This window comes from Rhinopithecus roxellana, chromosome 1 (assembly GCF_007565055.1).
Source record: "Rhinopithecus roxellana isolate Shanxi Qingling chromosome 1, ASM756505v1, whole genome shotgun sequence".
Taxonomy (NCBI): domain Eukaryota; kingdom Metazoa; phylum Chordata; class Mammalia; order Primates; family Cercopithecidae; genus Rhinopithecus; species Rhinopithecus roxellana.
This window is the reverse complement of record NC_044549.1, coordinates 202,257,710-202,280,711: the sequence shown is the minus strand read 5'-3', so window position 1 is coordinate 202,280,711 and position 23,002 is coordinate 202,257,710. Positions and strand designations below refer to the sequence as shown.

The following is a 23,002-nucleotide window of genomic DNA, read 5'->3' as shown; positions in this document are numbered from 1 at the left end:
ACAATCTCGGCTCACTGCAACTTCTGCCTCCCAGGATCCTTCCCGGGTTCAAGCGATTCTTGTCCCTCAGCCTCCTGAGTAGGTGGGATTACAAGCTTGAGCCATCATGCCCAACTAATTTTTGTTTTTAGTAGAAATGAGGTTTCACCATGTTGGCCAGGCTGGTCTCCTACCCTCAGGAGATCTGCCCACCTCAGCCTCCCAAAGTGCTGGGATTACAGGTGTGAGCCACTGTGCCTGGCCTCAAAGTGGAGTCTTTTTTTTTTTTGGAGACAGTCTTGCTCTGTTGCCCAGGCTGGGGTGCAGTATTGATCTTGGCTCACTGCAGCCTCTGCCTCCCGGGTTCAAGCGATTCTCCTGTCTCAGCCACCCAAGGAGCTGGGATTACAGGCACATGCCACCACACCCAGCTAATTTTTGTATTTTTAGTAGAGACGAGGTTTCACCATGTTGGCCAGACTAGTCTCAAACACCTGACCTCAGGTGATCCGCCTGCCTCTGTCTCCCAAAGTGCTGGGATTACAGGCACGAGCCACGGAGCCCGGCCTAGAAGTGGGGTCTTAGAAGGAGTGGCCATGATAAATTTCTAGTGAGTAGAAGGAGGAAGGGAGGACACAACCTTTGCATGGTATAGTGAAGTGCAGAGCTGGAAAGATTAAGATTTTAGTGAAACTTTTGTCCCGGTGTTGAATGAGTTAACTTTCAGTCTGTAAAATAAACAGGAAGAAGCTGGGAAGTACACTGCATCAATTGCTTACACTGAATAACCTGCGCTGCCTGTTTTTTCAGCTTCTGCTCCCAGACCACAGACCAGTGGTGGAAGAAGTTACAGATCCCTATAAACCACTTTGCTCCTGGCCTTTGTGCAGCTATCTTTCATCATTTCTTTTATTCATCAGTAGACTCTTTGGTGAACTCCCCACGAAGACTCCTATTTCCATTTCCGGTATCTCTTTCTCATGAGACGCTGTCACCTACTTTGTGGAGATGACTGAGGGAGTAGGGTAAGAATTCCCTCATAGTCTCCCTTTACTTTGCAGCTGAAGCCTCAAATCCTTAGAATTTGCAACGTTAACTGCTCCTCTATCTTGCCTCCCATCCTTCCTTTACCTAGGACTTGTTCTCATATAATAGTATATATAACATCTTCAGTTTCCTCCATATGCACAGGTCTTTCTTTTGGCTTTTAAATATCTACATTTCTTTTTTCTTTTTCTTTTTTGAGACAGAGTCTTGCTGTGCCGCCCAGGCTGGAGTACAGTGGTGTGATCTCGGCTCACTGCAGCCTCCACCTCCCGGGTTCAAGTGATTGTTGTGCCTCAGCCTCCCGAGTAACTGGGGTTACAGGTGCCCGCTACCATGCCCAGCTAACTTTTATATTTTTAATAAAGACAGGGATCTACTGACTTAGGAACCCTGTTTTCCTTAAAAATTGTAATTCTTTTTTATCCAAGATGGAGTTTCCCTCTTGTTGCCCAGGCTGAGTGCAATGGCACGATCTCACCTCACCACAACCTCCGCCTCCTGGGTTCAAGTGATTCTCCTGCCTCAGCCTCCCGAGTAGCTGGGACTACAGGCGCACGTCACCACGCCTGGCAAATTTTGTATTTTTAGTTGGGGGGGGGGGGGGTTTCTCCATGTTGGTCAGGCTGGTCTCGAACTCCCAACCTGAGGTGATCCGCCTACCTTGGCCTCCCAAAGTACTAGGATTACAGGTGTGAGCCAGCACACCTGGCCCAAAAATTGTAATTTTTTCTTTCCTCACAATCTCTCCTGTGTGTGTACATAACCTCTCCTGTGTGTGTACATAACCTCTCTTGTGTGTGTACATAATCTATCTTTGGTTTCTACTGTTTTCCACTCATTTTTACTATTTTTAAAAATTATTTTTCATTTTTAGAGATGGTATGTCATTCTCTCCTAGGCTAGAATGCAGTGACACAATCATAACTTGCTGCAGCCCCAACTCCTGGCCTCAGGCAAACCTGCCTCACCGTCCCAAGTAGCTGGGACTACAGTCAGGCACCACCACGCCTAGCTAATTTAAAAAAAAAATTTTAGCGACCGGGGGTGGGAGGTGGGGTGCCCTCACTGTGTTGCTCAGGCCTCTTGAACTCCTGGCCTCAAGCAGTCCTCCCACCTTAGCTTCCCAAGTAGCTGGGATTACGGCACAAGCAAGGGTTGACTAATTTTTTAACTCCTAAAAATATACTTAGTCCTAGGATAGCATAGAGTTTAATATATTAAGGACCTTAAAATCTTGTTGAATATTCAAACATCAATCTATAAGCTTGGTCAGTTCAGGGCTAGCATAGTATGTTGCTATTACAATGGATGTATTCATACACGTAGATAGGAGGAATGAGGCCTGTTACAGAGAACTTGACAGAATTTAGTGTAGATGTGAAAGGTAATAAGCAATCGGATGACAATGGTGCATTTGAAAAGGTACATCTGGCAACTAATTCTACAGCATTGTAGCAATAGTATGGAATATATGAATAGATAAATTAGTCATTGTGGTTGAAATCTCCCTAAAAAAATAAATTAAAAACTGCCCTTAAATAGCTTAATATCTTTCCAATAACAATTTTAGGAAGCCCAGGATAACAAAATCCTATATATGCATCGGATAAATGTTATTTGCTGGGGATGACAAGTCACCCGCCATTGTGACCCATGCTCATAACATATATTGATTATGTATCATGGAACTTTTTGCTGAAGTAACGAATGTATTGAGAGTTTATAGAACAGCTCTCTGGGCAGCTGTTAACTAATCAACTTTGGCACCGGGATTAAACATTTTTATACCTTCCAGCATGTAGCAATTCATGCCAATTGAGGTGTCATTGAAGAGTTGGGGCTTGAATGAGAGGATCTCTCATCCTTATTTTTCTTTTGCTCTCTGACCCGAACTTTCTGATCTGTGGTCTTTATATCCTCCACATGTTACCACTGTAAGTCGTATCTGGATGTGTTCATGCTGATCCATCTTCCAGTCTCACCTTCCAGTTTGTCCTACTTCATAATCCTGCAGGTTTAATTCAAAACCTAATTTATCCATGATACAGCTTTCTTTTCTCTGAACTCGTAAGTAAGCCCCATCACTCTTAGCCCTTTTTTGGGCTCATTCTCTAATTGGCCTGTCTGGGTTCCATAATTAGATTGCAATCCTCCAGGAAAAGGATTGTATCTGACAGCCTCTTCTATTTCCCATAGTAAATACTAGCTGATTGACTGTTGGTAAAGTTTACATCATATAGCAGAAATGGCTTCTTCAGTAAAACAGACTGAAGAATGTGCTAGAGACTGGTTGCAATATAAGTGAGGTCTAATTGGTTTTAAATGAAGCATTTTCCATTCTTTCATTACTTGAGTGGTTTCAATTTAGAGTATCTCTTCGGTTCTACCTTTAATTCCCACATTTAGATTATGGTCAGATCGTTTTCTGTTCCTCAGTTTTGGCTCCAGACCAACATTTTAGATTTTAATACTATTCTAATCCTGCTTTATCCAACAACAACAAAATCTTGCCAAAAGGACAAGTACTATTGAAGATATTTATTGTATTTTCATTAAGAAGAGCTATTTTATAAAAGGGATGGATGATATAAAGTATATAACGGTTTTAATGAGAATTTTGAGCCCAATTAGCACGTTTGTTTTCTCTCCAGCAACCATAGTTAAGTCCATCAAATCTCGACTTAGATCATCTGATAATACAATGAAGTTGGGAAACGGTTTAGGTCGTATCTCAGAGGGTCCTCTCCTCTCACCGTCCAAGTTTCTGCAGCAACAGTGTTAAGAAAGAATCCTGGCCGGGCGCGGTGGCTCACGCCTGTAATCCCAGCACTTTGGGAGGCAGAGGCGAGCGGATCACTTGAGGTCAGGAGATCGAGACCAGCCTGGCCAACATGATGAAACCCGGTCTCTACTAAAAATACAAAACTTAGCCGAGCGTGATGGCGTGCACCTGTGGTCCCAGCTACTCGGGAGGCTGAGGCAGGAGAATGGCATGAACCCAGGACTTGGAGCTTGCGGTGAGCCGAGATCGCGCCACTGCACTCCAGCCTGGGCGACAGAGCGAGACTCCGTCTCAAAAAAAAAAAAAAAACTTAATTTAATGCTTAGTCTAATCCTCCACTACTGAGGGAGCAAGGCGGAGTTGTTCTGATGCGGAGCGTTGCCTGAAAGACGTTTTTGTAGAGGCATTTTAGAAATGCCCCTGGGAGGGTGGAGTAGGGGGCTGCTCCAGATTTGTGAGGTCCGTTTTAATTCCCCTTGAAAAGCTCATCATGTGGGCGGGGGCAAGCGCCCGGCTGCGCCGGGGGGCACCAAGCTGCTGCCCGTCACGGGAACCGGCGGGGTCCGGGAGCCCCTTTCTCCGCCCACCCAGCGGTCCGGCCGCGCATGCGCCGAGCTGAGGGCCCAGTGTTGTCGGCTGGGAAATGGCGGCCGCGGGCTTGGTCGCGGTGGCCGCGGCGGCCGAGTACTCTGGCACCGTAGCGTCGGGAGGTAACCTCCCCGGTGTTCACTGCGGCCCAAGCTCCGGGGCAGGCCCCGGTTCTGGCCCGGGCTCGTGGAGCCGCTCTCTCGATCGAGCCCTGGAGGAGGCGGCGGTCACCGGGGTGCTGAGCCTGAGCGGCCGGAAACTGAGGGAGTTTCCCCGGGGAGCGGCCAACCACGACCTGACGGACACCACCCGGGCGGGTGAGCGGGGCGGGGGGCGCCTCTGCCCGCCGGAGACCGGGCGCCGGGAGCCGCCGCGGCCGGGGGAGGCGGATGCGGGGAGTTACGGGAGCTCGTCTTGTAGGCGCCGGGTCCGGACCCGGGTAACGGGGAGAAGCCGACGGCCCCAGCCCTCCGGGCCTGCGCCAGACCTGAGCCTGAGGAGAGGCGGCGGGCGGCGGCCTCTCTCGGGGAAGGAGTGATTGAGGGATGATTTTTTAGTCTTTCTGAGGAAACTCAACTTCTGCCACGGCGGAGGGTAGACCCTTGTCCCGCCCGGTTTCTGCAGGCCCTTTCGGATTTGGGGTGCCGAATGGAGCGCCCAGACGGGAACGTTAGCGCGAGCTCTTCAGAGATCCGAGCAGCAGGGCTGCGTTGTCCGGGAAGGGTCGGTCTCAGCCCTGGCGGTTTTCCGAAAGAAGTGCTGGGGGGTGTTTAAAGTGAACCCGAAAGAAGTGCTGGGGGGTGTTTAAAGTGAACCCGAAAGAAGTGCTGGGGGGTGTTTAAAGTGAACCCGAAAGAAGTGCTGGGGGGTGTTTAAAGTGAACCCGAAAGAAGTGCTGGGGGGTGTTTAAAGTGAACCCGAAAGAAGTGCTGGGGGGTGTGTTTGAACCCGAAAGAAGTGCTGGGGGGTGTTTAAAGTGAACCCGAAAGAAGTGCTGGGGGGTGTTTAAAGTGAACCCGAAAGAAGTGCTGGGGGGTGTTTAAAGTGAACCCGAAAGAAGTGCTGGGGGGTGTTTAAAGTGAACCCGAAAGAAGTGCTGGGGGGTGTGTTTGAACCCGAAAGAAGTGCTGGGGGGTGTTTAAAGTGAACCCGAAAGAAGTGCTGGGGGGTGTGTTTGAACCCGAAAGAAGTGCTGGGGGGTGTTTAAAGTGAACCCGAAAGAAGTGCTGGGGGGTGTGTTTGAACCCGAAAGAAGTGGTGTGTGTATGTGTTTGAACCCGAAAGAAGTGTTGCGGGTGTGTTTAAAGTGAACCCGAACGCTGGAACTTTTCTTCGCCTCCATCCAGTTGACTTACAAAATAAATATACTTGTAAAAATAGCCAGAACCCACCTTCCGACTCTCTTTAGTTTCCTCTCCCACTCCTCATGTCCTCCAAAATAAAAGTTGAAGAAAGCTCCTTAGAAAAGATAGTCTAACATATCTATGCTTGCTGTTCCTTTTTAAAGCATTACTTCGTGTTATGTATGTTTTCGAAAACAGGAAAGAGGATAAGAAAGTAGGTATTACTTGGCTTTCTTAGTTGTAGGGAACAGTGTCTGGTGCCTGAGTTGTTCATCATGTTTGCAGTGCGGTCATCACTGCTCACCGCAGCCTCCACCTCAGCCTCCTGAGTAGCTGGGACTACAGGCACGCGCCACCACGCCCAGCTACTTTTGTGTGTGTGTGTGTGTGTGTATATGTATGTATTTTTTTTTTTTTTTTTTGAGACGGCATCTTGCTCTTGTGGCCCAGGCTGGAGTGGAATGACACAATCTCGGCTCATTGCAACCTCTGCCCGCGGGGCTCAGCTGATCCTCCCACCTCAGCTCCCCAAGTAGCTGGGACTACAGGCGCCCGCCACCACACCTGGCTAATTTTTGGATTTTTAGTAGAGACGGGATTTCACCTTGTTGGCCACGCTGGTCTCGAACTCCTGACCTCAGGTGATTTCGCCCACCTCGGCCTCCCAAAGTGTGGGATTACAGGCGTGAGCTACCGCATCCAGTCAATGTTTTGTACTTTTTTTTTTTTTTTTTTTTTTTTTTGGTAGAGATGGGGATTCACTATGTTGCCCAGGCTGGTCTCCAACTCCTGGGCTCAAGCTATCCTCTGGCCTCAAGCTCACAAAAGGCTGGGATTACAGGCGTGAGCCACTGCGGCCGGCAGTACTTGGTGTCTTATTTTGTTTTAAAATCTTAGATTGAGCACGTTTTCTATGCTTTGCAGCCATTAAAAGTGATAAGTATTGCATATGATTCACTCATTTTGGAAAAATAAACAGAACTGTTAAACTAAATCAAGAAGCTGTTCTTTCCAAAGAAACTTTTGCTATAGCTTAAAATAGAAGAAATTAAATGCCTGCTTATTTAATCTCGTTTTGGAAACAGTTGAACTGAGTATTTTTTAGTGAATTATATTAAAGTTTCTTGCTAAGGTAAATATGAGCAGCCACTTGCCTTTTGTGTGTGTTCTGGTAGACAGCATCTAAAATTATCATTCATACCCCAGATTTCCTGCTTCTGTTTAGGAGATGGCTATATGGTATAGTGATTTCATATTGGTGTGAGTCATTTCAGTGTTAATACATCAAGCCTGAAGCTAAAGAACAAGTTAATTACAGGAGTCTATCTATAGAGCTCATTATCTCACCTGCTTTTCAGTAGTTCTAGGAGCAATGTGTTGAGTCCTTAAGAAGTATTTTATTGACTAAGAAAATCCAAGTGCATTTATGGAGAATAATAAGTAATACCAAAGAGGTTTTTCCTTACTGTGCTCTGAGTTTTTAAGTATGGTGTTGCCCACACTTTAATAGTTTTCTATAGAAACCACATTTTTTGGTTGACTTTTTATCTGGTCAAAAAGTGCAAAAAAGAAAAAGATTACAAGGTATTTTATAACCTATTAGACTAGATTCATTTCTAACATGTAGTAATATCGCTTATGAAATATAAAAAATATTTGGCAGACCTTGGTCATTACCCAGTCTCTGAATTGTTTTAAACATAATGCTGATGACATCATTTATTGAGTATTCACTATTTGTGATTCATTGTGTTAGATATTTTGAAATATATTGCCTTGTTAAATGCACACAACAATTTGTGGATTAAATATTATCCCCACTTTACATGTGAGGGATCACCTAGAGAAAGTCATATGGCTATTACCACTATACGGTATCAGTGGTAGAATTTAGGCCCAGGTTGTAGCTATTACCACTCTACGGTATCAGTGGTAGAATTTAGGCCCAGGTTGTAGCTATTATCACTCTACGGTATCACTGGTAGAATTTTGGCCCGGATTATAGCTATTATCACTATATAGTATCAGTGGCAGGTTCATCTAACTCTGTTCTTTCCACTGTACCGTGCAGCCTCTTCATGTAGAAATAGGTATTGCTGTTCCTGTTTTTACAGATGGTGGTAAACCAGCATTTAGAGATATTCAATGATTTGCTCAAGGATCTGTGGCTAAAGGACAGAGGAGGGGTATTAGCCGTGATTTTACTCTAGTTTGAGGTGACTCCATAGTCTGTTTTTATGGCAGGTACTTTGATTCATTCGGGACCAACTTATGGTAGTTATTGGGTAGCTTAGACCTTATAGAAATTTGAAGCCACCTAAAATCAGTTGAATGCTAGCATATAAAAGCTGCCTCGCATACTGTTCCGTCGTCATGTGCAGCAGGTACGTGGTAGAGCTGTTGTCCTTCGAATTCGTATCCTAGGGAACAGCATGTATTACCCATATTTATAATTAGACATGATTTTGAATTTATTGGGAACGTTTTCTTGAGACTTTCTGTGCTGTTGATTTTAAAAGGTTAATCTGGCCGGGCCCGGTGGCTCTCGCCTATAATCCCAGCACTTTGGGAGGCCAAGGTGGGCGGATCACCTGAGATCGGAAGTTGCAGACCAGTCTGGCCAACATGGTGAAACCTGGTCTCTACTAAAAATACAAAAATTAGCCAGGTATGATGGCAGGTGCTTGTAATCCCAGCTACATGAGAGGCACAAGACTCACTTGAACCCAGGAGGCGGAGGTTGCAGTGAGCTGAGATTGTGCGGCTGCGCTCCAGCCTGGGCGACAGAGTAAGTGCTATCTCAAAAAAAAAAAAAAAAAAAGAAAAATGAAAAAGGTTCATCTTTTGGAAAAGGGGACTATTTATTTGGGAATGGGTGACTTGATACAGTGGACAAGAAGTCACAGAAGACCTCTTGAAGCAGAAAGGATAGAACTTGGATTTGGGCAAGCAGAAACAAGAAGGGAAGCCATTTTTAGGCAGTGGTGGACAGCATGCAAAAAATGTCAGAGTATAAGGGACATCAGTTAATTTTGCCAGCCCATCATTCAATCCCTTCTGGTAACAGGACTCCCATTTTCCTAGGGAACCGCCCTCTCAGTTAAGTGAACCCCACCCTGCCATAGGGTGTGCCAGTGACTCAGGCCCAGCTCGTGGTCGGTCAGTCTACAGTCCATTGCTCTGGCCATAGTGATTGTTCAGAGGTGGGCACATTTTGCAATGAGCACAGATAAGTAACTGAATTTTTTGTTGAACTGTTGAGAAAGAGGCATGCTTTGAGTCCTGGGGTTGCTGAGAGAATAGGATGTGAGCCTGGAAGTTACCAATAAGTGGAAAGCAGAGCCCAAAGACGGAGACAGTGAGACCAACTTCTGATGGCAGTGTTTGTACCTTTGGGTCAGCCGCCATGCTTAAAGTCAGTGCTATCTCTGTACTTTCAAATTATGTGAGCTAGTAAATTCTCCTTTCTGCTCAAGGTGAGTAAAAAATTTTTTTTGTTTTTGAGACAGAGTCTTGCCCTGTCGCCCAGGCTGGAGTGCAGTGGCGTGATCTCGGCTCACTGCAAATTCTGCCTCCCAGGTTCAAGCGATTCTCCTGCCTCAGCCTCCTGAGTAGCTGGGATTACAGGCACCCGCCACCAGTCTGGCTAATTTTTATATATATAGTAGAGACAGGGTTTCAGCATATTGGCCAGGCTGGTCTCGATCTCCTGACCTTGTGATCCACCCGCCTCGGCCTCCCAAAGTGCTGGGATTATAGACGTGAGCCACCGCACCCGGCCAGAATTTTTTGATGATAAAAAGGTCCTGACTAATACAGTGAAACCGCCCATGATGATACTGTGGTGAGACCAATTTGGTCAAAATAAATTACTGGATTAGCGAATATAAGAGCTGCCTTTCACGTATGAGGAAGCTAGATAGCTGATAGGTTTAGAGACAGGTCAGCATTCATTCAACAGATATTTCTTGACTAAAGGATTTTGGCAGTTAGTGCACAAAGAGGACCAAGACATCCTCTGCCCTGGAAGAAGTCAAGGGATCTAATGGGGAGACAGACAGGTGGAAGGATTGTTTGAATTGTGTGACAGCTGAACTTTTATGTTTTAGGCGTTATGCTGGGTAATGTAGAGGGCACAGACATGAGGCCTTATGAGTGGTTTTAAATCTAGTAGTCTGGCTGGGTAGCTGCATGGCAGAAAGCTGCGAGGGAGTGAAACCCTGGCACACTGAGATTATACTGGGAAATGAAAATGTACAAATGCTGACTGAATGTATTTAAGAAATAAAGGACAGGCCGGGCGCGGTGGCTCACGCCTGTAATCCCAGCACTTTGGGAGGCCGAGACGGGCGGATCACGAGGTCAGGAGATCGAGACCATCCTGGCTAACACGGTGAAACCCCGTCTCTACTAAAAAATACAAAAAACTAGCCGGGCGACGTGGCGGGCGCCTGTGGTCCCAGCTACCTGGGAGGCTGAGACAGGAGAATGGCGGGAACCCGGGAGGCGGAGCTTGCAGTGAGCGGAGATCCGGCCATAGCACTCCAGCCTGGGAGACTCCGTATCAAAAAAAAAAAAAAAAAAAAAAAAAAAAGAAATAAAGGACAGAAGGAGTCCAAGATAACTGTTAAAACTGTAAGACTAGAAAGATAGTAATGCTATTGCTTATAATAGTAGCTGACATTTATTGAGGTCTTAACATATTCCAGGTGTTGTGCTAAGCTCTGTGTGTGTGTGTATATATATATTATATATAAAACATGAACAAAAACAACCATAGTGAGTTTTTGACCCCATTTTACATGTGAGAAAATTGAGGCTCAGGAGATTAATTTGATCAAGGTCTCACAGCTAGTAAGTGACAGAACTAGGATTCAATTTCTGATACATTTGACCCTAAAACTTGTGTTATTGATCAATAATTATACCGACAAGTTAGGTTCCTATAATTTCTTTGGTTTGCCCAATATCTTTGAAGGGTTGGTAGCATATCTAGTGAATCATGTGGGACAAATAGAAACTAGAGTTTTAGAATATAGAGTGAGACTTCGGGAGGCTGAGGTGGGTGGATCACGAGGTCAGGAGTTCAAGACCAGCCTGGCCAACATGGTGAGACCCTGTCTTTACTAAAAATACAAAAAAATTAGCTGGGCACGGTGGCACATGCCTGTAATCCCAGCACTTTGGGAGGCCAAGGCGGGATCACCCAAGGTCTGGAGCTCAAAACCAGCCTGGCCAATATGGTGAAACCCCTTCTCTACTAAAAATACAAAAAATTAGCCGGGTGTGGTGGCGGGCACCTGTAATCCCAGCTCCTTGGGAGGCTGAGGCAGGAGAATTGCTTGAACCCTGGAGGCGGAGGTTGTGGTGAGCCAAGATCACACCATTGCACTCCAGCCTGGGCAACAAGAGCAAAACTCCGTCTCAAAAAAAGAAGAGTAGAGTGAAGTTAAGGCTGTGGAATAAATTCAAGAGAGTCATAGTGAGAGTTTATAAGATTCTTGGAGGAAGGACGTAGAGAATGGAAAAGGTAGGCACTGCCAACTCAGGGAGATACCAGCATTTTAAAAGGTGGAAAGAGGAATCAGTCTGGGAAAAAACAAAAACAGAAAAAAGAAAAAAGATTCAGTAACTAGGCCTGTACTAGAATTCACAGAATCCTAAAACTGGGCCAGGCGCAGTGGCTCACACCTGTAATCCCAACACTTTGGGAGGCCGAGGCAAGTGGATCACCTGAGGTCAGGGGCTCAAGACCAGTCTGCCCAACACGGTGAAACTCCGTCTCTACTAAAAATACAAAAATTAGTTGGTTGCCATTGGCGGGCGCCTATAATCCCAGCTACTCAGCAGACAGGCAGGGGAATTGCTTGCGCTGGGGAGGTGGAGGTTGCAGTGAGCCAAGATGGTGCCTCTGCACTCCAGCCTGGGTAACAGAGCTAGACTCCATTTCAAAAAGAAAAGAAAAAGAAAAGAAAAATCCTAAAACCGGAAGGAACCATAGTGACCTTCTGAGTTATTTCACAAATGAGAAGCAATCTGAAGCTGGGTGCAGTGGCTCATGCCTGTAATCCTAGCACTTTAACACTTTGAAAGGCTGAGGCCGGTGGATCCCTTGAGCCCAGGGGTCAGAGATCAGCCTAGGCAACATTGCAAACCTCATCCCTTAAAAAAATATGAAAATTAGTTTTGGTGGAATGCACCTGTAGTCGCAGCTACCTGGGAAGCTGAGGTGGGAGACTGAGTCTGCAGTGAGTGGAGATGGCGCCACTGCTCTCCAGTGTGGGCAAGAGAGTGAGACCCTGTCTCAAAAAATAAATAAATAAATAAAAATAAAAGAGAAGCAATCTCAGATTAAATGATATTCTTAAGGTTATATAGTGAGGTGATACTGTTTTACAGAAGGCAAATAAGAGTCATAGCTGAAGCTTGAAGAAAACTCTTGAATGAAATACAGAAAACAAGAAACCAAAGACTCAACATTGGGGTAAAGCCTACAGGTGAGAGCAGGATGCTGTGGGGAGGTGGACTGAGATTACACACAAAAAAAGGAAACAAATTGACATGTAGCAGGTGAACCAAAGTAATGCAGTGTTATTGGAGCTATGAGAAAATTTTCAAGAAATTAATACTTTCTAGGTAAGAAGGATGAGGACTCCTAAAATGCCATTTAATTTTCCAAGGCGGCAGTCTGTAACTCACAAAATTATGGTTTCATTAGTCTTGGAAATACGTACTAGAGTACCAGGTCTTAATTTGAGATTGTGTTTTTTCTTGGATCCTTGTTTATGTCTGTTTTGTAACAGTTGCATTATATGCACTATGAATTTTTCTAGAACTGTGCTGTCTAGTATGGTAGCAACTAGTCGTAAGTGGTTATTAAAATAGAAATGTAAAACTCGATTCTTCATTTGCAGTAGCCACATTTCGAGTGCTTACTAGCCACATATGTCATTTTGGACAGTACCTTGGACCCACCTCCTCTCTGTCATGTCGGACAGCACAGATAATAGAACTTTCTCATCACTGCCGGAAGTTATGTTGGACAGTATGTTAGACTCCCCTGGGATTGTTTTTAAAAGGGAAGGGGAGGTAGTAGGATGGTTTCTTTAGGGGAGGCAAGAAGATGAACCATAGATGACCATCAGACCAGTGTTGAGGGTAGGGGAGTGGCAGCAGTGTTGGGGCCAAGGATTTCCCAGGTTCCAGTTCCTTTTACAGTGGCTGTATTTGGGAGCTGGATGGTTAACGTTACTTTATGTTGTAACATCAAGTATGACTTTAAGTGGTATGGTTATATACATGTTTCTCATTCTTTGCAATTCATTTGTGAAATATCCCAGTTGTGCTTGGGAAAAATGTATGGTCAATGTGGTAATTCACACAAAGGAATATTATTTTGAATTCCTGAAGCAGCTGGCAATATCAAATGAGGTGCGACTAATTTTAGAATCAAATTAGTCCTAAAAATTTAAAGCATTTCCTTATTCACTCTTAACTTTCTTCTTTGCTTTTCACAATCTCTAAATTTTTATTGTTTGAAGGAAGTCTTAAACCTTGGATTTAAACTGGTTTAACTTACTTCTTATTTAAAGACTGGGTAATAGATTTTCCCATTAAAAACAGGTTTTTGACTAGGTGCGGTGTGGCTCATGCCTGTAATCCTAGCACTTTGGGAGGCCAAAGCGGGTGGATCTTGAGGTCAGGAGTTCAAGACGAGCCTGGCCATGATGGTGAAACCCGTTTCTACTAAAACTACAAAAAAAAAAAAAAAAAAAAAAAATTAGCCAGGCGTGCTGGCAGGTGTTTGTAAACTCAGCTACTCGGGAGGCTGAGGCAGGAGAATCGCTTGAACCCTGGTGGTGGAGGTTGCAGTGAGCTGAGATCACACTGATCACCCCACTATACTCCACTCCAGTCTGGGCGACAGAGTGAGACTCTGTCTCAAAAAAACAAAAAACAAAAAAACCCCACAGTTTTTAAAAAATGATTTTCGTATCATAGAGAGTGGGAAGGTCAGCCACAGTCTTCTTAAGATTTCCAATAAATGCAACAGATTATATCCAGAATATTTATAGAATTTCTACAAACAAGAAAAAGACAACCCAGTAGAAAACTGAGAAAACACTTGAACTAGTACTTTACTAAAGAGGAATTCCAAATGGCCAATAAATATTTGAAAAGGTGCTCAACCTCATCAGTAATCAAGAGAATAGAAAATAAAACCACAGTGGGTACTATAAAAGTTGATGATTCCAAGTACTGGAAAGAACGTGGAGCAATGGAGACTCTCATCCGATGCTGTGGGAGCTTGTGGGAGTGTGAACTGGTGCCTCAACTTTGAAAATGCTTTGGAACGATCCAGGAAGGTTTAACATACATATAATACATATAAATACATATATTTATACATATTCTGTGACCCAGAAATTCCACTCTGAGATATATCCCACAGAGAAAGTTGTGTGTGTGTATACCAGGATATATAGCATGTATAAGACTGTCCATAGCATTATTCATATTTGACAAAATAGAAACAACTTGAGTGATGATTACCAGTAGAATGGATAAATCAATTGTGTGGCAATGAATGACCTGGCCGGGTGTGGTGGCTCATGCCTGTAATCCCAGCACTTTGGGAGGCTGAGGCGGGGGGATCACAAGGTCAGGAGTTCGAGACCAGCCTGACCAACATGGTTAAACCCCGTCTCTACTAAAAATACAAAAAGTTATCTGGGCGTGGTGGCAGACGCCTGTAATTTTAGGTACTCAGGAGGCTGAGGCAGGAGAATCGCTTGAACTTGGGAGGCGGAGGTTGCAGTGAGCTGAGATCACACCACAGCACTCTAGCCTGGGTGACAGAGTGAGACTCTATCTCAAAAAAAAAAAAAAAGAAAATGAATGAGCTATAACTATATGCAGTTGCAGGAATGAACCTTAGAAACATCATGTCGAGAAAGTGAAGTGTGAAGCATAATATACATAGTACAAATATATTTAGTAAAGTTCAAAAACAAAAAAAATGTAAGTGCTAAAAGTATGAAGAAAAGGAAATAATTACCATAAAAATCAGGACGATGGTTCCCTCCAGGGGAGGAGCAAAAGGCTGTGATTAGGAAAGGGGGCTTTGTGTTGGGGTCAGGGATGTATTTCTGAAGTATTGGAAATACTCGGTTTCATGACCTTGGTGGTGATTATATGGTTGTTCATGTTTTACTTTTTAAAAATTGAATTGTACGTTTATGATTTATTCACTTTTCATTTATGTTCTACTTTTGTTGAGGCTGACTTCCTCATTGTTAACTCATGTATTTCTCATGGCCATCTCTTTTTAAATTCTCTTCCTTTCTCTCTACCATCCTCCTCCCCAGTTAGGCAGTTACTGTTTCCCTAATACCCTGTGCACATTTTTCTATTGTCGCAGTACACAATATCATCTTTTCTTCTACTAGATTGGCAGCTTCTTGAAGGAAGTATATTAGTTTTCTGTTGCTAAGTAGCAAGTTATTACAAATTTAACAGCTTAAAACACCACCCATTTATTATAGTTCCATAGGTTAGGAGTCTGGACTCAGCTGAACTCAAGGTTCCGCAAGACCGAAATTAATGTGTTGACAGGCTGGGCTGTTACCTGGAGGCTTTGGGGAACAGTTTGCTTCCAAGCTCATTCAAGTTTTGGCAGAATTCAGTCTTTGTGGTTATAAAACTGAGGTTCTCGTTTCCTTTCTGGTTGTCAGCCTCAGGCCACTCTCAGGTCCTGGAGGCCACCTGCATTCTTACAACGTGGCCCTCTCTATCCTCAAGCCAGCATTGGTGTGTCATCAAGCACTTCTTGTGCTTCCAATTTCTCAGACTTCCTCTGCTGCTGCTATCCACAGCGTTCATGTGATGAGACTGGGTTTACCAAGATTGTGCCTCTTTTGATTAATTCTAAAGTCAACTGATTAGTAAACTTCATGACATCTGCAAAATCCCCTCTTCTACATAAGGAAGATACTCGGGTTATGAGATCCTGTATTCACAGTTCCAGGGATTTGAGTGGTGTCTTCGTCCATTTTGTGCTGCTATTACAGCATACCACAGACTGAGTAGTTTATAATGGGTAGAAATTTGTTGGCTCACAATTTTGGAGGTTGGAAAGATCAAGATCTAGGTGCTGCCATCTAGTGAGGGCCTTCTTGCTGTGTTACATGTTGAAGATTTTTGCATCTGTGTTCATCAGTGATACTGGCTTTTGTATTTTTATTTTTTGTGTCTGGCTTTGGTATCAGGGTAATGCTGGCCTCGTAAACTGAGTTTGGAAGTATTCCCTTCTCTTCAGTTTTTTTAAAGAGTTTGAGAAGGATTGTTACTGGTTCTTCATATGTTTGGCAGAATTCAGCAGTGAAACCATGGTTTTTCTTTGGTGAGAGACTATTACTAATTCAGTCCTTACTCATTAATCTGTTCAGATTTTGTTTCTTCATGATTCAATCTTGGCAGGTTGTATGTTCCTAGGAATTTATGCGTTTCTTCTGAGTTATGCAGTTTGTTGGCGTATAACTTTTGAGTGTTTGTTGAATGAATGGATGGGTGAATGAGAAGGCGAAAAGAAGTGATTGAGAGCCTCTTCACTTTCATAGCTTTGGAAATAGTGATACCTGACTGCACTATAAAGTAACTGGTTTCAGTGGGGACCCTGGTGGTTTCAATGATACGTAGAATTCAATCAGAACATTCTCAAGGATAATACTAGTGAGTATGCTTCTCTTTGGTGTGAAAAAGTCAAGCATTCAGAACTTTTTAAATTGGTGTCATAGAGGGTAAGAGATGATGTTACATGTGCTAAGAGTTTGTCTCTCAAAATAAATGTCAATTTCTAGGTATTTGGAAACTTTCACAATAGATTCATTGATTATAATAAAAGGAATAAAAATGTTAAACCTTATATGGAGTGAAGGAGGCTTTCTGTTTATCCCGTGTTTTCAACTTTGGTAGTTACATAAGTCTCACTTGTGTAAGGAAAATCTTAGTCAGATAATGTGGTTATGCTTCTTTTAGCCTAGAAAATTGGTGGCTTCTGGCCATCCATTATCAAGTGACAAGCTGTAGCATATTGCTTCTCAGGCTTTGGTGTTGTGCATAAAATCACCTGGGGCACTTTAAAAAAAATGCTTGTCCCTGGGTCTGATTCCTAGAGAGATTGAGATCTGGGGTGGAGTCCATTAAACTACATTTTTAACAAGCATCCTGACAGTACTAGGTGCAGGTGGTTAAGAACCACTTGAAAAATACTTCCTTAGAATTTGCTACTTTAAGCCAGGTGTGGTGATTTGTGCCTGTAATCCCAGCTACTTAGGAGACTGAGGCATGAAAATCACTTGAACCTGGGAGGTGGAGGTTGCAGTGAGCTGAGATTGCACCACTGCACTCCAGCCTGGGCCACAGAGTGAGACTGTTTTTTGTTTTTTGGGTTTTTTTTTTTTTTTTTAAATAGAATTTGCTCCTTTACTCTAAAAGTTATTTTGGAGGGTAGTAGTTTTTCACAGCCGGTTCTATGGCATGCCATATGGGTTCGCCGGCCCTTGTGAGAAATGCAGAATTGCAGGCCTCGTCTCAGAATAAGAATCTGCATTTGCATTTCAGTTTAAGAAGCACTGCTCTCATGTTAACCAGGTAACTCTTTCCCCAAAGGGTCTCAGTAAGTAAATAATTGGCCTTAATTTAACCCCATATGATATGGGGCGACCAAATTGAATACTTTCAACATCAGTCTATTAAAAAATGAAAAGGAGCTGGGCGGGGTGGCTCATGCCTGTAATCCCAACACTTTGGGAGGCTGAGGCAGGCGGATCACTTGAAGTCAGGAGTTCAAGACCAGCCTGACCAACATGGTGAAAAAACCCTATCTCTACCAAAAAATACAAAAATTTGCCAGGAGTGGTGGCGTGCACCTCTAAGTTAGTTCTAGCTGCTAGGGAGGCTGAGGTGGGAGAATTGCTCAAACCGCAGAGGTGGAGGTTGCAGTGAGCCAAGATTGTGCCACTGCACTGGGCGACACAGTGAGACCCTGTATCCAAAAAAAAAAAAAAAAAAAAAACCACACATTTTGGGGGTGGCAATAAGCAAAGAAGAAAGTTATGTTCCTAGGATAGGATGCGCTGGACATACCATGGATATGTACATGGCTAGAGTTTGATGTTAGCAAGCCCTTTTAGACTGGCCTTGCCTCAGCTGCACCCCTCCTTAAGTTATACTGGAAAATAAAAAAGCCTTCATATGTCCTCCTAACAGGTGTGGTAAGGATCCAGAGTGCAGAAATCCCATTGTGTATCCAGAGCTCAATTATCTTGTCCTCACTCCTATCCTGAGGACTAGGGCTTTCTAACCAAAATTGTTATACCAGAAACAGGGCTCTATTTCTCACTGGTGTATTTGTTTCTAGTACCTACTTTTGAAAGACTATTATTTGTTCAGTTGCTTATCTTGCTTTTGAAGACGATGTTTAGTAACATGAGGAACTACAAACATTCTTGTGGTCAAATCAACAGTGACCATCATAGGTTTGTTAATTTTGCTGTTTTATCATAATACTTGTAGTTAGTAAACACTTCCTTATTTTCTAACATAAGAATGACAAATAGAACTTAAAGGCATTTCCAGTAGAATTTATCTGTGCCTTTATTATCCACTCCTTTATTTTATTTTATTTTATTTTTCATTTTTTTTTGAGACAGAGTGTCACTTTGTTGCCCAGGCTGGAGTAGTGGTATGATCGTGGCTCACTGCAACCTCCGCCTCCTGGGTTCAAGCGATTCTCCTGCCTCAGCCTCCCGAGTAGCTGGGACTTCAGGTGTGCACCACCACTCCCGGCTAATTTTATTTATTTATTTATTTATTTATTTTGAGATAGAGTCTCGCCCTGTCGCCCAGGCTGGAGTGCAATGGCGTGATCTCAGCTCACTGCAATGGCGTGATCTCGACTCACTGCAACCTCCACTTCCCGGGTTCAAATGATTCTCCTGCCTCAGCCTCCCAAGTAACTGGAATTATAGGCGTCTCCGACCACGCCCAGCTAGTTTTTGTATTTTCAGTAGTGACGGGGTTTCACCATGTTGGCCAGGCTGGTCTCGAACTCGTGACCTAGTGATCCACCCACCTCGGCCTCCCAAAGTGTTGGGATTGCAACCGTGAGCCACCACGCCTGGCCACTAATTTTTGTATTCTTAGTAGAGACAGGGTTTCACAATGTTGACCAGGATAGTCTTGATATCTTGACCTCGTGATCTACCCACCTTGGCCTCCCAAAGTGCTGGGATTACAGGCGTGAGCCACCGCGCCCGGCCTCCACTCCTTTTTTCACACAAGAAGGGGGTTTTTCCATAATACGTATTGATTTTTTCATAGTACCCTTCATATTACCTTTTCTTTTTAGGATCTTTATGAATCTGAGAGATTCAGAATGTTGACAACTGACTGTACTTGCTGCATTCCATACTTGCATATCATTGCTTAAACTGTGTGTGGCAAAACTTCTTTCCTATTCCGACGTTGATTACTACTGATAACCTGGAAATTATATTCCAAAAACAAAAAGGTTTTCTAGGTTCATCTTGTTTTCCCCTCTCCTGACAAAGCGGTTATCCTTAAGGAGCCTTGGTACCTTTTAGTGAGCAATAGGATCCAGGACTACAGCCTGTCTCCTGGAGCTCATTGTCTTAACATTTCACATGGCAACTGATACCAGACAAGATAGCAATAAAGACAGTTTAGCTTATTTCATCTGAAGGAACAGGAGCCTTTCAAAATCATGAATGTGGTCAATTTTAACCCTTATTTGACCAAATTCTTTTTTTACCCTAATATAGAAGCTTTTGGATTGATACTCATTTATGATCCGTGTTACCAACTTTTCCCATTTTCATTCCCAGCATAGTCACATTTTATGGGCTGTGTTAGTATATATTATACCAAAGTATATTTTGAATTAAAATACTATCAAAAGTTTTAGAAATATCAACATTTAAATGTCACCTTGTGATTGCTCATTTTTAATAAATCTCCTTTTTGTGATGCCACTGAGCCCATATATTTGAAAGCTCCTAAATTTTACTTACCTGGGTTTACTCAGTATAGTCAGTCTGATTTCCTGTCCCTGTTCAGCAGATAATTCAAGGCCAGTTTCATCAAGGATTTATTTTCTTTCTTTAAACAAAGGATTACTTATGAAATATATGCATGATGACTTTCTAGCATAAACCTGAGTTACTTAAACTAACATACTAGGTCATCTAACAGCCATTACTTAATTTCAAGGTAAAATAATTTTATTATTTAGAATACATAGTACTTAATTATTTCACAAAACCTGTGCTTCTATGAGCAGGGGTGGTCTTTGCAGAATGCAGTCGATGTCTTGCTGTCTTACATTATGCTGCTGTGTCCAAAAGGCAGTTCTTTTCATTTCCAGAGGTCTTGGTATGACACGTAACTTTCCACTTTGCTTAACTTGTTATTTTATTAGAGTATGTATCAAAGGTTTGAATTATTTTTATTCTCACATTTTTCTGGAGGAAGAAACCTTCCTGCAACATACAACTATATCACAGTTGCAACCTCTTTTTTTTTTTTTTTTTTTTTTTTTTTTTTTGAGACGGAGTCTTGCTCTGTCGTCCAGGCTGGAGTGCAGTGGCCGGATCTCAGCTCACTGCAAGCTCCGCCTCCCGGGTTTACGCCATTCTCCTGCCTCAGCCTTCCGAGTAGCTGGGACTACAGGCGCCCGCCACCTCGCCCGGCTAGTTTTTTGTGTTTTTTAGTAGAGACGGGGTTTCACCGTGTTAGCCAGGATGGTCTCGATCTCCTGACCTCTTGATCCGCCCGTCTCGGCCTCCCAAGTGCTGGGATTACAGGCTTGAGCCACCGCGCCCGGCCCACAGTTGCAACTTCTTAGTAATATTGTGTTCAAGTTTCTTAGTACATTTTCCAAATGTGGGCGAACACAGAGACACACACAGATCGTTACAAACCCAATCACTTAGTTTCTCTCAGGAGGAAGCAAACAACTATTGCTCTTAGTTGTAAATATTCAAATCATTTTCTTGGACTAGAAATCTTGACCTATTCTGCCAGTTTACCGTTCTCTTGGACACACTGTAGCTGCCACAGAGCACTGCTCTGAAAGTGTGGTTCCTAGGCCAGCAGCAGCAGCAGCATCACCTAGGACATTGTTAGAGGTTTACATTATTGGATGTTACCTCAGACATGTGGTATCAGAAATTCCAGGGTAGGCCTGAGCAGTCTGTTTTAACAAGCCCTCCAGGTCAGTCTGATGCCTGCTGAAGCCTGTGGATGCCTGCCACTGCTGTGGAATGTAGAAAATCTCATGGTAATTGTATAATTTATTCATAAAAAATTCCCAACAAATTTAGTGTAGTAATTACTTTTGCCTGTTCACAGAGAAATTTATCTAAATGTTAGACTTCCAATTTTGGAGGACTAGTATTTTTAAATCTTCATGGTTAAAGCTTTGCATCTGGAAGTCCTATCCTAGTGCATTGCTTTTTGCTATGTGGAAACTGTGACCTTTGGTTACATCATTCCCCCCAACCCATATTGTTTTGTTAAAAACCTGAAAAGCTTCCTGTTACTTTTTAGGCATCATTTTGGGGTGGGGGAGGGATAAAGCGCGTACCATAATATGAAACATTTTATTAAAAGCTTTATTGCCGGACACAGCGGCTCACGCCTGGAATCCCAGCACTTCGGGAGGCCAAGGCAGGTGGATCACAAGGTCAGGAGTTCGAAACCAGCCTGGCCAACATGGCGAAACCCTGTCTCTACTGAAAATACAAAAATTAGCAGGGCATGGTAGTGGGCACCTGTAGTCCCAGCTACTCGGGACTGAGTAGGCTGAGGCGGGAGAATGGCGTGAACCCGGGAGGCAGAAGTTGCAGGAAGCTGAGATCGTGCCACTGCACTCCAGCCTGGGTGACAGAGCGAGACTCCGTCTCAAAAACAAAAAAATGTATTAAATACTTTAAAAAAATTATAATGATCTCCCTACTGCTACCTCCATCCCTAGGAGAGTAAAAGAATAAAAATTCCAGGAGATATTGAAAGGTTGTAGGGCAGAGATCCTGCGTAAGGCTCAGAAAATAGCCCCCATTTCTTCCCATTGTAATTTTTTTTTTTTTTTTGAGATGGGGTCTTGCTCTGTCACTCAGGCTGGAGTGCAGTGGTGCGATCTCAGCTCATTGCAACCTCCACCTCCTGGGTTGAAGCGATTCTCCGGCCTCAGCCTCCTGAGTAGCTGAGACTACAGGCGCCCCCACCATGCCTGGCTAATTTTTGCATTTTTAGTAGAGACGGGGTTTCACCATGCTGGCCAGGCTGGTCTCGAACTCCTGACCTCATGATCTGCCTGCATCAGCCTCCCAAAGTGCTGGAGGATTACAGGCGTAAGCCCCTGTGCCCAGCCCCCGTTATAGTTTTTTTTAACTTTTCTCTCTTAAGATCTGAAGAAAAATCCAGTGCAGTGGCATGGCGGAGTGCAAGCATACCATAGTTAACTAACCTATAATCTCTATGCATCTTAAAGGTGATATTAAGTAAGAATCTCTGTGTCTGAAGAGGTAGTTTAATGATGGTATCTAATATTTGCACTAAATGATACCTCTTTCAAAATCCCTCATTTTTACTGGGATAATGCAGCTGCCTGTTAGTCACTTACCTGTTTTTCAGCATTTTAAAATAATTTATAGTATAGTGCTTTGTACAGAAGACCTAGTATACTTATGCATGGACTTTGAATTCAGATAAATCTAGGTTTGTGTATAGTAAGAGACTGAACTGTCTCTTACTAGCCTTGTGTGACTCATAGGAAAGTTTTCTAACCTTCGTAAATGGCAGTTTCCTCATCTGTGCAATGTCTACCTCATAAGGAGGTTTTGTAGATTAAATGAGATTATAGCCATATGGAGCAATAAAGATTCCAGTGCATATATGTGCTTAGCAAATGTTAGTTTTTAAAAAATTTTCACCTTTCTTTTCCTTCCTCTGGTTGCTTCAGTGCTGTATTTTTTTAGTTAGTAAAAATATATTCTCTGTCTGTGTTTCAGTCACTGTTCTAGGCATGGATATAGCTTTTGAATTATGCTCTTTGAATGTTAAATAAACCAAGTCCAGTTTGTTATAACATGTTTTTAGGCCAGGCATGGTGGCTCACGCCTGTAATTCCAGCACTTTGGGAGGCCGAGGTGGGAGGATTGCTTGAGGCCAGGAGTTTGAA

General features: G+C 43.4%; 1 protein-coding gene across 6 annotated transcripts in view; it reads left to right on the top strand.

The window, feature by feature from the left end:
- Positions 1-4,409: 4,409 nt before the first annotated feature.
- Positions 4,410-23,002, top strand: part of LRCH3 (leucine rich repeats and calponin homology domain containing 3) — a 98,095-nt gene continuing 79,502 nt past the window's right edge. For all 6 annotated transcript variants that reach the window (XM_030936638.1, XM_030936632.1, XM_030936652.1 and 3 more), the window contains exon 1: positions 4,410-4,713. In XM_030936638.1, the coding sequence (XP_030792498.1) occupies positions 4,452-4,713 (262 nt within the window). In that variant the 5' untranslated portion in view covers positions 4,410-4,451. The remainder of the gene's footprint in view (positions 4,714-23,002) is intronic.